Source organism: Lonchura striata, chromosome 1 (genome assembly GCF_050655825.1).
Source record: "Lonchura striata isolate lonStrDom1 chromosome 1, ASM5065582v1, whole genome shotgun sequence".
In the NCBI taxonomy this organism is placed as follows: Eukaryota; Metazoa; Chordata; class Aves; order Passeriformes; family Estrildidae; genus Lonchura; species Lonchura striata.
Genome location: NC_140703.1, coordinates 16,624,357 through 16,641,131, shown reverse-complemented (window position 1 = coordinate 16,641,131; position 16,775 = coordinate 16,624,357). Strand labels below are relative to the sequence as shown.

General features: G+C 37.8%; 1 protein-coding gene across 6 annotated transcripts in view; it reads left to right on the top strand.

The window, feature by feature from the left end:
* Window positions 1-16,775, top strand: part of EPHA6 (EPH receptor A6) — a 383,007-nt gene that overhangs the window by 274,128 nt on the left and 92,104 nt on the right. For 4 of the 6 annotated variants that reach the window (XM_021550126.3, XM_021550124.3, XM_085590246.1 and 1 more), the window contains 5 exons: window positions 517-564; window positions 990-1,152; window positions 9,612-9,720; window positions 12,464-12,534; window positions 14,453-14,578. In XM_021550126.3, coding sequence (XP_021405801.2) covers window positions 517-564; window positions 990-1,152; window positions 9,612-9,720; window positions 12,464-12,534; window positions 14,453-14,578 — 517 coding nt within the window. The remainder of the gene's footprint in view (window positions 1-516; window positions 565-989; window positions 1,153-9,611; window positions 9,721-12,463; window positions 12,535-14,452; window positions 14,579-16,775) is intronic. The other 2 variants (XM_021550127.3, XM_021550125.3) reach the window with 1 other exon arrangement.

The following is a 16,775-nucleotide window of genomic DNA, read 5'->3' as shown; positions in this document are numbered from 1 at the left end:
CACATGCCAAGGACATTCCTGCTCAGTTTGGAGACAAATCCTGCTCCAAGGGAGCAAACCTGGCCTTAAGGCAGCACATAAAATATTACAGATTACTGGTTTATCAAGTAACTAATGACAGGGAATAAATGTTCTTCTTCCAAGTCATCCTCTCATGTAAAAGTACCATCCAAGACCTGTCTAGCAAAGCAGCACTCAGTTAAAGCACAGAAATTGGTGTTTCTGGTCTCCATACTGGAGCAGCTGGTCTGCAGTGGTAATTCCCAGAGACCATAATTCTCAGGGATCTCTCTGAGACTCAGGAATTCTCAGCAGCTGCCTGGGATCAGCTGCCAGGAGATTAACTTTTGCACAGAGTATTTCTTCTTATAGAGTTTCAAAGTGAATTTCATGTATGACTACATTGCAGCTACCTGGAAAGACACATTGAGCTCAGCAGCAGCGAAGCAGCTGAACCATGCTCAAAGTTGACAGGCTTTAAGGAAAAAGTTAATTCCTATTTTCTTTTACCCACAGGTCTACCCACGGATAGCGCCGGCATTTTGGCACTACCTGCGGGTAGAAGTGAGTAGCGGGTATTTGAATACTCCCACATCTTTATTTTACAGCTTGGTAGCGTTAAATGACCTCCTAGTTTGTTCATTGTGCAAAAATAATGAGCTTCCATTCTAGTTGCCATTCTTCTGTGAATGTAGTCTTGTAGTAATTCATGTTGGTCTGACTATGGTTGGGTTGGTTGCTAATCCAGGTCACAAAAACATATCTGTATGCAAGGTAAAAGACAAAAACCTGAAATCTAAAAGTCAAGGCCATATCATACATTCTGACTGTAGCACAGAACCAAAGTACAGAAATCCATACCTGCGCCTCCTTTTACAAACACATTTTACATTCATGAGAAGAATATGAAGCTTCAGTTCTGTTAAATCATTTTTGCAAAGATTGTTCGACTCAACTTGATATCATTTCTTCCCTCTTTTGTCCCTCAGGAGCATGAGCAGCTCAGCTATTCCTCCACAAGGTCCAAGGCTCCAAGTGTTATCGTCACAGGTCTCAAGCCAGCCACCAAGTATATATTTCATATCAGAGTCAGGACGGCATCAGGATACAGCGGCTATAGCCAGAAGTTTGAATTTGAAACTGGAGATGAAAGTAAGTTTCACTAAAGGGAAAAAAAATAAAATAAGTACAACAGAAGTAGCATCTAATTCTAAACCAGTGAGACATTGGGAGTTTGAATGGCTGAACCCCTACCATTTGTTTATCACAAAATGACCAGTGCTATTTGATAAAAAACAAGCCTCAGATGCACAGTTTCAGATTTACAACAACACATAGAAATGTTAGTCCAATGCTACAGCTGAAGGAATGTTCTTTTCCATAAAATTTCCTTATGGGTCCCTTCCAAGCTAAGATGCTCTAGGATTCTCTGGTCCTTTCTTTCCTTATAGTAGTCCTGCCTCTTGACATCCAGAAACTTAGCCAGGCTTTCTCTAAGTCCAGCAGCTTCACAAAAGCTCCCAGTGATGGACTCTTCACCCTGTAATTGTCAGTGCTTCCAGACTCCACAAAACTGAAAATTTTTATATGATTTCCATCAACTAGTAAACCTACTAAATTTGGCACAAGGAAGCAAGAAACCTTCCTATTCCTACAAAATATGCAAAAAGGCTTCATGTGTGATGTCCACGCTCTGAATGATTTTGTATTTGTTATGTGTTGCTCTCCATGTTCAAAGAAACATAGAAAAAGGTATTTACATGTATTTGAGAGGAAATTAGTGTAGTAGATACAACACTAAAACACTCATTAATTAAATTACTTTAATTAGCCAATTATATATACCATGTTTTTCATTAGTGTTTTAGAATTCAAGTTGTTTAAGCTAATGTACAGACTCAGAACTGTGTAAGTGCTTCCAAGAGCACCCAGGGATTTGTGTTCCATTTTTATTGCTTCTTAACTTCTATTTCAAAAATCAATCAGGGATAGATTTCCAAGTGCTTAATGCCTAATTGGACTTTTTGAAATTTGCTGGGTACTTAAGCCAATTGGTTTGAATAGGAGTTGAGCACTTGGGTGCTTTCAAGAACTTCAGTAGATCTTGCCTGGTGCAATAAATACGAGGCTTAAGTCATGTAAAAAGAAAATAGTATTTAAACCTCTATGAGGTTTCACATTGTGAAATTGTCATTTGCCCATCTAAATTAGGAGGACTGTGGCTCCAGTGACATTTCCCTCATTGGTATTGAGGGAATCTCCTGGGAGTGACATTCCCCTTACTCTATCCTAGTCCCATCTCTCTTTCTCAGTGCACTGATGCAGCTGGCCCTTGGGCTGCAGGGTAAGCTTAATTTTAACATCCTTTCTGAAGTAGAATATCAAAACTGAACCTGATACTGAAATGAACTGGAAAAATAAATCTGTTTATGATGCCATAAACAGACCTAACACATTTTATCTCTCAATAATTCTGATTTCTTTTACTTCTGTGTCTAAGCACTTGCTGCCGACACTAGTGCATGGTTTCACATAGCTGAATAAATAGAATACAGCAATGGTTTTGTCATTATTTCAAGATACTGAGTAACATTTACACAGAGAGATTTGGGAGAGCTGTGTTCAGATTTGGGCTGCTTGTTTCTGTCAGTACCCATAAATGTTAATTTGCCCTTGCTGGCCTGCATCTGTCTTACAAACCAGTCCTAGTCCAGCTGTGTAGGAATCTCCATCATTTACTATTCTGGCAGTGTACATCTCAGCTGAAAATTTTCTGATTTTTTTAAATACACATTTTTCTCAATTTTTCTGAAAGATAGCAAATAATACTAGGCCAAGGCAGCCTATTGCAACTCCCTCCAATCCTCCTCACTTGTTTCCACCAAGAAACAAGTTACTTGGTGAAAATTCCACTTTTGCAATTATTTTTTGTGGACTTTCAATTAGATTTGAATTAACTCAAAAGTAGCATTTTCATGAGAAGGCTGGGAAGAATAGAGCATTTTAAGAGTTTGTGTTGTGAAAAGAAAATTTATCAACCAACGCTCTCACAAAAATGACAAAAAATATTTTAAGTCATGTGTTTGATAAAAATCCTCTTTAATCAACCTTAGATTGTAACATCCTTCAGCTCTCTGCCAATTGAACATGGTACACTAGAGAAGAATTCCCAGACCAGTTACAGGTAAACATCCAAGGTTACTCCATTTACCCTGCTTGAATGTTGACAGAATTTGTTACTAGATGGCAGTAAAGTGAGCAGTCAAAAATTAGAGGATTTTTTTAATAGACTAATTATGGAAAATTAATGATTCATCAGCTGTGAGATGTCTATCAGTCATTCATCAGATGTGAGTGTATCAATGTCCTAAAATACACGGTCCTTTGGCAGGGCAGTGTCCTGCCTTCTCTGATGTTCTGGGTCAAACTCTATCTGTGTCACTTCACTTTTAAAGTTACAAAGGAAAAAATAGATACAGCATTACCAGGAACACTAAAACATTTTGGTGGGGTTGCTAAAGGTGGTGCTAATTGCTAAAGGAGGGAGAGAGAAGACCAAATCTGCAGCAGTAGTGGAAGAAGTTAGTTTTTAATGCTGATGTGGTTTTTGGGAAGCACCACTCTCACTTACTGACCCACAGACTGAGGCAGCCACAGCCTGGGGAGCTCTGTTGTGAATTCTTCTCCCTGCTGCAAAGACAAACAAGTGGAGCATCCAAAATAGTGAAATTTGTATTTTCTTTGTGATAGGAAATAGAGTTACCTAGAATATTCAGAAAAAATCTCCTCAAGGAAGCAGGGATGGATGAATGGGGGATAACAGGCATTTCTTCCCTTTGTGAAACCTTTCCAAAGCACAGCAAGCACCACTTGTGACTGTGTTTCTTGTTGCCATTTTATTCAGTCTGTTTCAGCACCTTACAGGCAAAACACTCAAAGCTGGTAGGTTTTCATACACTCCAGCACACACACAGCTGCCACTGCTAGGGCTTTAAATTGGAGCATAAACCTCACTTGTAGCTCCTGCTTTTATCTGTCAGAATTACCAGCTATCTGAGTCACCACAGAAACTCTCTGGTCCTTCCTAACAGAGAATAAAATGAGTTCTGACAATTAGGAAAAACATTTTTCCTAGGGCAGGGATGCTTTAATCTCTGTCTGTTACCCTCTCTGGGCTTTTTTTTTCCCTCTCTTCTAACCACCTGGTTTTGGAATACCTTTTTTGGTTGGTTAGTTTTGTTTGGTTTGTTGTTTTTTGTGGGTTTTTTTTAATTAATGATTCAAACCTTTTGGGTTTTTTTTCTTTTCCTCTTTTTTTTTTTTTCCCCTAGAGAATTAGTCATTACCTCAGAAGTCCTTCTGCCCAGAGGAATTTGTAAAATATTGAACAATTTACAGCTTTCAGGCAGTTTTCTTGCCAAAGCAGGGTTTGTTCTAAAATGAAAGGTATTTTCCTTCTTAACCTTCCCATCATTAGGAAAAAATAATCTGCAAGTGGAATGGTTGGCTTGTTCTGGAAGGGACCTAAGGGAAAAAGTAGCATTTATGCACTGTGTACTTGTGCTAACAGAGTGATAAATGTAAGCACAAAATTATATTTAATCCAAAAGCAATGCAGACTTTGTATACTTGAAATTATTAACAATAAAAACCTAAGCATTTCAGAAATGCTAATGGAATATCTTTTATAAAATTGAAGACTGTGAAAAAATAATTGTTTGAAACTCCAGTCTTGATGGATCAATAACTTTAATTTCTTTACCATAGTCTCAGAAGGTGATTTTTGTGTATTGCCAGAAAATTCTGCTGAATTTTCACATTCTTCTCCCTCTTCCTACATCCACAAAATCTCTCTTTAACTTTTCATCGTCAAATTTGGGTTTTCCTCCAGATGTGACTCCATTCTTTCCAGAACTCCAAAGCTCAAGAAAAGTGTCCTGAATCATTGATTCCAGTGCAGGTCCACTACTTGTTTAAGCACATGCCCTGGTTCAGGCCATGGCAGTGAAGCCATCCCAAGGATTTTTAGAAAATTTATTTCATTACTAATGCAAAATCGAGATTTTTGTTTGTTTGTTTTTTTACAATATTTTATGTTTTGGCAATAGTAAATTGAACTCCTTTTCAACTGTTTTGTTGAAACAAAACAAATCAGATGACATGTCTCTCATATTTAGAAACTTCTTGTTGGATCTCTCCCCACCTCTGCCTCATCCTACTGTTCATTCACATTAGTCAGCTCTGGATACCAAAGAATACCTCATTTTGATCTTTAAGTATTTCCTTGCTGTGTTTAATACTTTCAGCCATTTCTTCTTCACATTTGATTTTGGTCTATCTGATTGCACCACTGCATGTGTCCAGAAAACCTCGACTTCACTTCTCCTCTGCATTTCCTAAACAAGAGCTACATCCTCATTCAGATCTCAAGCTGCCTGCACAGAGTTTCCATGTATCCACTGGCCAGGAAGTGAATATTAGTGGGAAACACTTGGAAGAAAGCTTTTCAAGTGAATAGACACCAAAAATTTCTACATTCTTACGAGTGACAGTCCCTTTTAAGTTTACCTTTCCTTTGCCTTCTCATTTCCCCTTTGACTGGAGCCCTTCAGCTCACTGTGCCACAGGAACTGCACAGGAACTACATTTGCATTTGGGAAAATGTAAAGGTTGCCCTAATGAGACTTTGTGTTCTTAAGCTCTGTTGTTTGCAATGCTTTGTAAATCCCCCTGACAGCCTGTTCCTGTCTATTAGAGCTCCAGTGCTCACTGCCCACACTTATCTGTCCTACAGCTGCTCACTGTTATCAGTCTGGCTGTCTTTATGTCACTTTTTTATCTTTCAGTCTGCTGGTGGCTCTGCTGCCTGATAGATGTCAAATTGAAGTAACCAAAGGATGTAGCTGAGAGACAGAAGTGAGCTGTCATTAGGGCTTCCAACTCTGTTGTACCAAATACACAAATTTGTAAAATGTTTTGGAGAGATTTGCTCAAAGGGCAGAGATGAAAGATTCTCTCTGGTTCTCAGTCTCTTGCACTGTGAATAAAACATCTGCACCATTTCTTCCAGTGTGCCCAGTGAGGAAAAGAGGAAGCCTCAGGGTATTTCCCTTGAGCCCAGAGGGGAGAGAAAGTACAGCTCCTCCTCCATACATTTGGATGAAGAACCTAGAGAGAAGATGAGACAGGGCATGGATGTAAAAAGTGAATTAATAGGGACAGAACTGACACCAGGCTGGATGCAGAAGGGATTTCTGGGTATGGTGTTAAGCAAGGGAGCTGGAACGATGCAATTAGAAATTTCAAGCATCATTTTAGGCACATAGCATGAGTTAAGCATGAAGAGCAATGCAGTAAGGAGTTTATATGATAAAAAGCTCCTGGGTGTATGTATAATCCATGCTGTAGTTTTAAAATCACTTGGACTAATCACATCAGTTGCAGGTAAAATGTGCTTGAAGAGTTTTGCCACCCAAACATTGCAGTATACTACTGAAACACATTGGCTAAATCATAAATTCTCCCTTTTCCTTGTCTTAGCTACTCATTTTTTAAGTGTTTTCTGTCCAAATGAACTTCCTGAGTAGATAGGTAAAGAGAAGGAGACATAGTACCAGACTAAGCAGTCAGCCCAGTTAGAGAGGTGCTAAGCTAAGCTCCCTTAGCTCTGCTCATGGTTTATGATAAAGTTGAAGTCCCTGGATAGTGTAGAGACAACAAAATATTGATTTTATCTATAGGAATGCTGTCAGTATTGTCCAACATGAGATTCTGGAAAAAAATGCCGTGTACTTCTGTGATTAAATGCAGTACTCTCATATGTACACACAAAGGGATGAAATGAGGTTGCAGGAACTTGCAGGAACAGCTGACAAAGTTGTTTTTTAAACTGTCTTTCTTTCTTGCATAGTCAAGAAGTTCTGAGGAGAATCACAGAGTCATAGACCAATGTACACAGGAAAAAATAAGAAAGGAAAACCAGGAAGTGACAAAAATATTCAAGAACATGCACAACAGAAACAAATAAAGCTCTGAGTATTTACAAATTTGACTTCACCATAAGAGAAAGCTGGAGAAATGAGAAAAGAGCAGAGAGGTTGAGAGACACATAGAATTTAATTTAGAATGTTGAAATGCTGTAAAAATTCTAGGTATTGAGAGTCCCTGATTACTGTCTTCTCACCACCTAAAAAGTTTTTTGTGGAACCTTTTCCCTGTATGTGATAAGTCTGTGTATAAATATTTCCATCATTTTGCCTCACCAGCCTCTCTGTCAGTTTTTAACAAATTCACATTTTCTAATTGTTCTCGATTGTCATTTGGTATTTTTATCTGACAGGTAAATTAAGGTCATCTGGAAGTTTCAGGCTTGAAAACTCCTTGTAGTGATTTAACTACATGAAAAAAAATCCTAATGTATTCAACTCTGGCCTCTAAAATACAAACAAGAGAAACAGAATTACAGTCTCGGCTAAAAATCTGTATTGTTTACAGACAGAAAGAAAATAAATCGGTCCGAATTTCTCCCTTTCATTAATGTGACTTTGGTTCCTGATAGCAAAATGTATGTTATTGAATGGATAGATTCGATTCTGTTTTATCTAGAATACCAAAAAATAGCAGCTCCATCCAGAAATTGTCCAGGATACATCTTTGTCTTGATAGCTGCAGGTGCTTCTTTGGGCCATGGAATCAGGTCCTGCATTTGCACTAGGAAGGTTCCTGGGTTGTTGCCTTGGCAGTGAATGTCTGTTGAAAAAAAATCACAGTTAATTTGTCTTTTGACAAAGAAATTTTGCTGTTAATTTGAGCTTGTGTTTTGCTTTCCTCCTACCAAATTCACTATTTTTGAACACATCTTCTTCCTGTTATGAAGAAAAGGAGAGCTGCAGTTTGTGCTCTCCACTGCAGAGATGGGCAGGAAAGACTCCTCTGAAATCTCCTCCGTGTGCAACTTCAAACCATGCCTGATTTTAATAATCTTTGCCACATTTAGCACAACCCCCACTAGACTGAAAATTGTATTCAGCATTTGCGTTGTTACTTGTGTGGCATAATATTTGTTGTGTTGCATTTTTCCAACTAAACCTGAGCCTGTGGAAGGTAACACAGAGCTGGAACCCACTGCCATAACGTCATTAAATATCATTTAACTATTCAGTTAATATTTGCTCCATAATTTCTTGGAAGGTGTATATTTAACTTGTCTGGCCCCAGGTACTGAATCCCTTGTAATTTACTGCCTGTGCATGCATCCATCAAATTATTTGGACAGAAACCTAATGGCAGAAATCTAAAAAGTTGGTTTTGCTGCAAATTTGACATAAGCTACTTAATTTGCTTTGCTACTCTTACAAAGCTGGTTCACACCACGAGTTTTCAAGCCACACACAAATATTATTCAGAAGCCAAATCCTTTTCTAGGAAACAATGTTTTATGAGGCTTTGGATATCAATGTGTACATTGCATTGAACTTATCTGCTGTAAAGTGAGAGAATATCACCTGCTGAGCTTTCTAGACAGCAGCCTAGGTGATTTCTCTAAGCTTTAATCACCTGATGCCTAAAGAAAACTGAAGATTTTGCTTATTGAACAGTTTGCAAGTTTACCAAATCAAAGTTGCTTCCCTGATGTAAAAAATATTCCCTTTTCTGTATTCACTTCTGTTTTCAGAAGGCATTGAATAGAATTGTTTCTTCTTCTTTCAAAATTATGTTTTATTTCCCATAGAAATAGTAAGAATTGGGTAAATGTCATGTGGTAAAAATGTTCGAGTGGAACAGAGTTTTACAAATAAAACTTCAGAGTCACAAGACAGGAGACAGAGAAAAAAATTAGCCAAATTCTTTTCCTACTCATGTAGTATTTGGACAGTGAGAACCACCTGGACTCTAGGAAATTCTCAATTGAAAGATTTAATATTATATACAATAAATTAGCAAAATTAGGAAGTGTCCAGCAACTGGATAATTTCAGGTGATCTCTTTTAACTTCTAAACATCCTATGAAAAGCAGAGTGAAAAACAAGAGGCATAAGAATTTTTTTATTTTGGTCAACCACAGAGTTGCTAATCACCAAAGCATGTTATGATAAACTATATACATTTTGTGACAAGGAAACTGAACCCCAGACATGCTGAAGAATGTGTGAAGCTACACATTAGGTGTGGAGTTTTGCTTTTGCTTCCTCCTGAACCCAGTTTAGTATCTTCACATACCCAGCAGTGCTAATGACTTCACTGGGACAGGGGGATGGAGAGAACTTCTGAATTAGGTGAAGGATTAAGATAAATAAATCTATGGAAGATACAGTTTTGTGTCCAAAATCCTCTCATATTCAAACTTTAGTAAATTGCAAGTGTCTGATAGTGACAAATCCTCCTTTTATAAACCTGCAAACATCTTCTCCCCTCCATCCTTCCTAGTTGAGACATGGATTATGGTTTTCCACTTCACAGACACATTTTCATCCAATGCCCTTGCTAAACACTTAAGAAAAACATTAAAAACCAATTGCAACATTTGACCATTGAAATTATTTCAGCCATTCTGTAAAATCCCTGGGTGATGGATGGAGCATCAACCCCTTTTCTCTGTGCTTCTCTTTCAGCTTCTGATATGGCTGCAGAGCAGGGACAGATTCTTGTAATTGCCACTGCTGCTGTGGGGGGATTTACTCTGCTGGTCATCCTCACTTTGTTCTTCCTCATCACTGGCAGGTAATTAAAACACTGTTCTCATGTAGTCCCATCTAAAATTAAGAATTTAAGAATGAGTTTCAAGTCATTAAACCATATTTTCAGAGCTAAAATTAGGGTTAGACACAGTGGAATATCCTCTTTGTTCAGCATTGGTCATACAGTTCTTTTGTAACTGTGGTTTTTCATAAAGACACAGTTTGGGGAGATAAGAAATTATGTGATATCAGGAAGTTGTTTGTTTATTTAGAAATAGGTTTATGGATTTCTTGCCTGCAAAGTTATAATTTAAAAATGTAGTATATCTGCTGCACCCTCAAGGCTCCGACATTACAAGGAAAAGAAGAAAAAAAGAAGAAAAAAATCCCACAGTGTATTTTACAAAATCTCACAACTCTCAATTGCAAAACTTTAGAGAGTGCACTACTCAGATATCAACAGAGGGTGCTGCACTTTCAGATTTATAATTGCACATCAGTTTTGTTGGTATAGCATTATCTCTAATTTGAACAGAAAATGAAGTTCTATCAGTGCAGGCGAGAAGGTTTTTCTGTAATACCCCAGCAATACCCCAGATATGGTACTGCAGTAGCTGCCATTATGTGAGTTAATGCTCTCTCTGCTAAATAATAAAACCAGTTAAATCTAACATTCTGGTGAAGGTAATGAGAGCAGTTAACCTTGGAACATATTGTGGCCTTAGATAATCTTAGAGGCTAAGTAAATATTCCTGCAATTACTACAGAAGGTGACAAACAGTAGGATTTTTCAGAAGAGAGAGGGATTATTTACAGACACAAATTTCCAGAGAAAATGATTGTGTGGAATCCATATGTGAAATCCTGAAACAACTCAAAACACATCCTTTAGAAAAAAATCACTAAACTTGGCAATGAAAAAAAAATATGGAAATGGGTTTCTTTCTGTTTCTTCCTCCTGTTTTCTACTGTTAAGAATATCAGAGGTTCTCTTAGCTTTCTACTGCCTTACTCAATGGGACCATTTCAATTATGTAAGATAGGAAATCATTTTGAAGTGCTGCTTAAATGCAGTGATAAGAACATGTTCCACAGAAGACAGAGCAAGAAAATTTTGAATAAATACTCAATTTACTCTAGGACTGGAGGCGAATTTCAGCATGAAAAATGGGACTGGTGCCCTACAGATGTGTTCTGCTTCGCTGTTTAGAATTAACAATGTGATGAGCTGTCGAGTCACAGGGCTGCTGATGAGCCTATTCAGAGTGGAGAGGCTGAAATGGGTGAAATGAGCACCTGCCTCTGCACTCTGCTGGGTCATTATCCACCAGGAGCAAGCAGGAAGCTGGGCTGTCAATTGTAGATAGGAATATGAAAGCAACTGAGGCTTCATAAACTGGGCTCCTGGCTCAGTGTCAGGAAATGGGAGGTTAAAGCTCAGTCTGATTTAGCCTTATCTCTGATTGTTCTGCAGCCAACATGAGCAGGGAATGAGGAGACTCCTCTGCTGGTGATTAATCACTGGCTTCTGTAATCAAACTTTGGATCCACGTAGATGTTTAGGAGGGTTGGGTAAGGTTCAAGTCTTGTTTCTTTGCCTGTTCCCTTGGGCAAGCACTTGGAGTGTAAGAACTTGTGTTTAGGGCTCTGGACAGGTGGCACCCTACAACCACTTGTTCAGGTCCTAAAAATGGCACTGGCATCCTTAGGGAGTCCCAGCAACCAGTGTTCAGTCTCAAGGTTTCCACAGTCTGAGAATCCACTGGTTGGCGTTCCCCCCACAAGGGCACACCAGCTTCAGGAGTTTCTGCCCTCAATTTCCTCACCATCACCTGTGTACCAGTGAATGAACTTGTGGCTGTTCCTTCTGTGTCTTAGCAGTTTAAACAAACCACTGAAATGAGGTGGGGGTGTTCACCTATTCCTCAAAGATCTCCACTCTTATTATGGATTTACTGACTGTAATTATTTTTTATATAATTTTATAATGTTCACACAGAGTCATTTTTTTTCAAGCTGGTCTTGGAACTGCATGTCTGTTCTCCAGAGCACACATCCACAGGCACTGCTGTTCTCCACAGGCATCAGAGCTTCAACAACCCTTTGCTATCCTTTAAACCAAAATATTTCCCTCTAAACAGTAATTTTTAGGCTGCTCAGTTAGCAAGAAAAAGCTTTAAGACCAAGAGCAAATATTTTGGTTTTTCTTGACTGAAACAGTTGGTCCTGCCATGTGACTCCCCAAATCAGCATTGTCAGACCTGCAGGTAGGCAGTGTTCAGCAGCTCAGACTGCACAGAGCCACTCAGCAAAAGAGAAAAAAGGGGTCCTGATGTGAAAAAATATTTTCTTTTCTCATGAAACATGGTGAAGTCATTATAATTCTGTTATGAAGAAAATTAGAGGGTATTTTACCCACTGTATATGAAAGTTGATGGGATAAGATTTATTACCACAGCCCTGTGTACACAAACAGGAATACAGGAAAGTAATAATTTATTGAAGTACAGAATTCTTTGGAGGAGTCAAACTTAAAAAAAAGTATTACATCAAACTTAAATTCAGATAGTCATTGTCATGGTAATCATTCAACCATGATCTGTTTTTCTTTGTATATAATCTATTTTTAGTTCATCATGCATATTTCCATCTTTACATACATAAGTAAATATATACTCCAAATGCAAAGAATTTGGCTTTCATAAAATTGCAGATAAAACTTAGTGTACATCTATTTTATTTGTGGCAAGTATTTTATTTCAAATCTCACATGTTTTTCTTGAAAGATGCCAGTGGTACATAAAGGCCAAAATGAAATCTGAGGAGAAAAGAAGGGCTCATTTGCAAAATGGACACTGTAAGTACTTCAACAGTATATAATATCTATATTGTGTTTAAAATGAAGAAAGTCCACTGCTTCCTGAACAACTTTTGCCCTTGGTGTTTTAATCTGGTTATTCAAGTAGTTCCTTATTGTCTGCATCATCAATAGTCTTTATTTTTGTTTACAATTTCACTAAATCTATTCTTGTTATTAAAGGGTTTTTTGGTATTCAGCTAATAATATTTTGCAGGTTTTAAGGTATATTTCTTTGAATTCTCAGTTGTTCTGGGTACTGAATTTCTGCCTCAAAATACCTCTCCTGTATGACTTATTTGTATCTAGTTCTCTTTGGATTTAGGGATCTACACTTCCAGCCACCCAAGAAATAAGAAGTGGAATTGGTTGTCTTCCCTCATGTTCCTGCTCACTGATCAGTACAGTGAGAGAAAATCCTGGTGATCTCTCATGGGCAGTAATTAGTTTATATAGCTTAGTTTAGCTACCTACTTTAAATGAGTTGCCTCACTGTTTCTTGTTAGAGTAGCAATTTAAACGTTGAGGTTTTTGTATTCAAAGGGTATTGCACAAAGGATATCAGATTTTATTATTTCATCATTTTGATAACATCTCTGGAAATTCTGTGATCGATACAGAAGTTACCAGAAGTAAAATATTTTTTCAGGTGGCACTACTGTATTGAGCCAAGTGTCTCTCTCTGTCAAGGAAAAGGGCACGTTTGCCCATAAAGTATACTGCCTAGAAAGATGGTTTTCTCATTTGTTTCCAAGCATGGCCAGAAATAAAAGAAGACAAAACCCCTCCTCCTGGAGAGTTTGATATATGCCTCTGAGACCATGACTGAATTAGAAAAAACCCTCACTCAGTGTCTTTCAGGCCAGGGTAAATGATGACTGTATTTCATGTTGACACAAAGCTTCATCTCAGAGCCTTCCCATTCATTGGTAGTGATCTCAGCATCACACTAGAGGGGGTGAGTCTCTACTCATATATGTGCTCTGCAGGACCAAGAATAAAGAGGAATTACAATTTTAGACTCAGCTATTAACTGACAGGAGAAAGAAGGCTGAGAAATGCTTCATTCTTTTTAAAGGGATTCTCTGGACCCAGCTGCAGATGCCTCTTTTTATCGTGATAAATTGATGGATTATTAGCATGAACTTCTGATAATGGATTGAAAGTTTTCCAGAACTTAATCATGATATGGCAGCAGCCTAAAAGAATTCCCATCCAGATAGTGAGAAGAAACAACACAAGTTCTTGAGCGTGTTGTACTCAGGAACACAAGGGATGTCAGCCATGCCAGAAAATGACAGCTTGTTGGAGCCTGCCAAAGCAATCTGGCACCAACCCACTAGTGCCATGGCCATCTCCAAGGAAACAGACAGAAATTATCTTGAAAATGGATTTGGATATTTTTGTTGTCATCTTTGCACCTGGTTCTCTGGCTGTTTCAGCTGATCAGAAGAGAACAAAGCAGCACAGCCCTCCAGGACTCATCCTGAGAGAAAAGGAATTCAAAGATTTGACCTGTTTGGCAAACAGGATGTTCAGCCATCCACTCCTAAATGAAAGGGGTGAACTAGAAACAACTGTTTTCAAAGAAAAGGACAGATTGCCTCAATTGCCCAAGGAGCAGCAAAGGGGAAGATAAACTGCTTTGGCAATAAGCACTGTTGTTTTGAGACTGTGCTTTTCCCCATATCATGAGCCCTCACTTGGTGCCTCTGCAGACCCTTCTTCAAGTGACCGGTTCTTCTGGTGGCTTTTGAAATTTTAAACCTGGAAGATGGAATATATTATTTTCAGTCTTTTCAATTGCCTAGTCAAAAAAAAAAAAAAAAAAAAAACAAAACCAAAAAAAAACCAACCACTATTGTAATGCATTAATGTTAAGAAGTTCCTAATTCCGATTATTCTCTATTTCTTGCAGTACATTTCCCAGGACTCAAAACATACATAGATCCAGACACGTATGAAGACCCATCTCTTGCTGTCCATGAATTTGCCAAGGAGATTGATCCTTCAAGAATTCGTATTGAAAGAGTCATTGGGGCAGGTAAAACTATCCCTACTGTAAAAAAATCACTAGGCATGGCAATACTGATTTTAATAAGTTTTAGGAAATTACTTCATTATCAGTTTTTGTGTAGGACTGATTTTTTGCCTGGTTTGTCAGGGATTTTTTTGTTTTGTTTTCCAGATGTATTCAAAACACTGTATCCATCAGTACATGCCATAGTTACTGTCATGTATTCTCAGTCACTGGGGGTGAAATCAGATCAGAATCTCTTTCTATGGAGATATAAGTGCTGAATATAGAAGAAACTATATAGAAAATATAGAAAAACTTTTTCGCAAATAGAAAACTGTAGGAGTGTGAGGGAGGAAAAGGAGAGGCTGGTTTGGGATAAGCTTTTCTGCCTAGAGAAGGATCACTAGCAGAGAGAGAAAAGAGGAAGATCTGTTGATAAGATGTAGTCAGTATGAAAGACGATGCCCTGTAATCATTCTTTTTTATATTGTTTCGTGTATCTTAATCACTCCAGAAAGGAAGGATATTTTTCAGTTTAAACCCCTCATTTAATGATATGTTACTACACTGATAACCATGGAAGTATCCCCAGTGTTACTAAGTGTTTTATCCACTAGAAAATGTTGTGCAATAATCCTACATAAATAAAACCAGGGCTGGTAGCAGACAGGAGACAGAAGTAAAAGAGAAAATTCTGTTCCACATCCTCTGCAGCTGGATCTGTGCACTTCTGGAATTATGAGCCTGGGAGAGCCCCTAGAGGGCTGACCTCTGCAGAGAACATTCAATTTGCTTTCTTCCATTTCTTCCCTTTCTTCAGACACACTATAGATATTGATGTCTTAGATTATAAAGCAGACTGAGCTACATTCCACACGTGTGTAACTGCTGATTTCACTTGAATACAACAGACAAGGATTATTTGTTTTAGTTCAGGTTAAAATTGTGTCCTTAATCACAATTTAATTCATTTATGAATCTCTTCTCTCAGCTTGTCTCTCCGCTTTCTTATATGCATGGAAGTGTATGCTTTGACATATTTTGCTTCTATGGGTTTTATTTTTATGGGTTTTACTTTCTAAAATTACATGGATAATTTGTCAACTTCAAAAATACCTAACAGGACTTGCAAGCAGATTGCAATAAAATTTAAACCCATTTCCATGCATACAAGATACAGGTTAAATACCATGGCTGAGGCAGGGGAAGTACAATTTCCCACACAGTTCTTCAGTAGAGGCTCAAGAACATAACATATCAGTATGATTTTCAGCAGTGCTAAAGATTTCTGTGCATTCTCTCTAATTATGTATTGCACATTTCAACTGGATATAAAATGGATTTCTTATCACAAGATAATTACTTTTAAAATATGTTTACGATCTTCACCTAAGTGAAACCAAAAATGAACATCTTCTGTTTTAACAAGTCAATTAATAGATTCAGTTCTAAATTTGTTCTGTTTTAAAATTTTATTTTGGCCAATAATTCTCATTTTTCTGTAATTTTAATATTTCAAACAAAAATTATTTTCATTCAAGAAACAAAATATTTCATTCTAAAACTGCCAAAGTGAAAAATCCCAAATACTTGAAAAAAAAATTTATAGCATTTCTGGTCATAACACTTTTAAAACTTCTTCTCCTGAAAGCAGTTTCCAGTTTATTTGTTCAATGGAACAAGTCATGTCCAAAAGTTCTTGATAATTCACTGCTTGCAGTTCTGATGGCTGTGACACTCAAGGCAAGTTTCTTTTTTCAACTTAACTCAAACCTAACTCAGAACCCAAGTTATACTTTAAAGTATTTGGTAATTTTCCTGCACTTTTTTCTGCCCCATCTCTTCTTGCTGTTTGGTTTAAGGGTTCAGCCCCTATTCAAGGAATGAATACCCAGAGGTACTTTGTCAAGTCTGTCTTAAAATTTACAATTATCTTTCTATTTTCTTTGTTAAAATGTTGAAACTCAAGGAAGGGACCAACTTCAGTTTTTCCCAGAGCAGACAATATTCTTTTCATGACCTAAATCTCCTGCAAGTTCCCCCACACGTGTAAGGATTGAAATGGGGAAATGAGTTGAGCTGTATTTGGTGCTGTGACCTTTCAGTCCCATCAGCAGCCACTGTCTGTGCTGTAAGACATTTGTTCTGATCCCATGCAGCAATACCAGGCTGCACATCAGACTTCTACTCCTGTTTTGCTTCCAGTATCACATATGCCCTG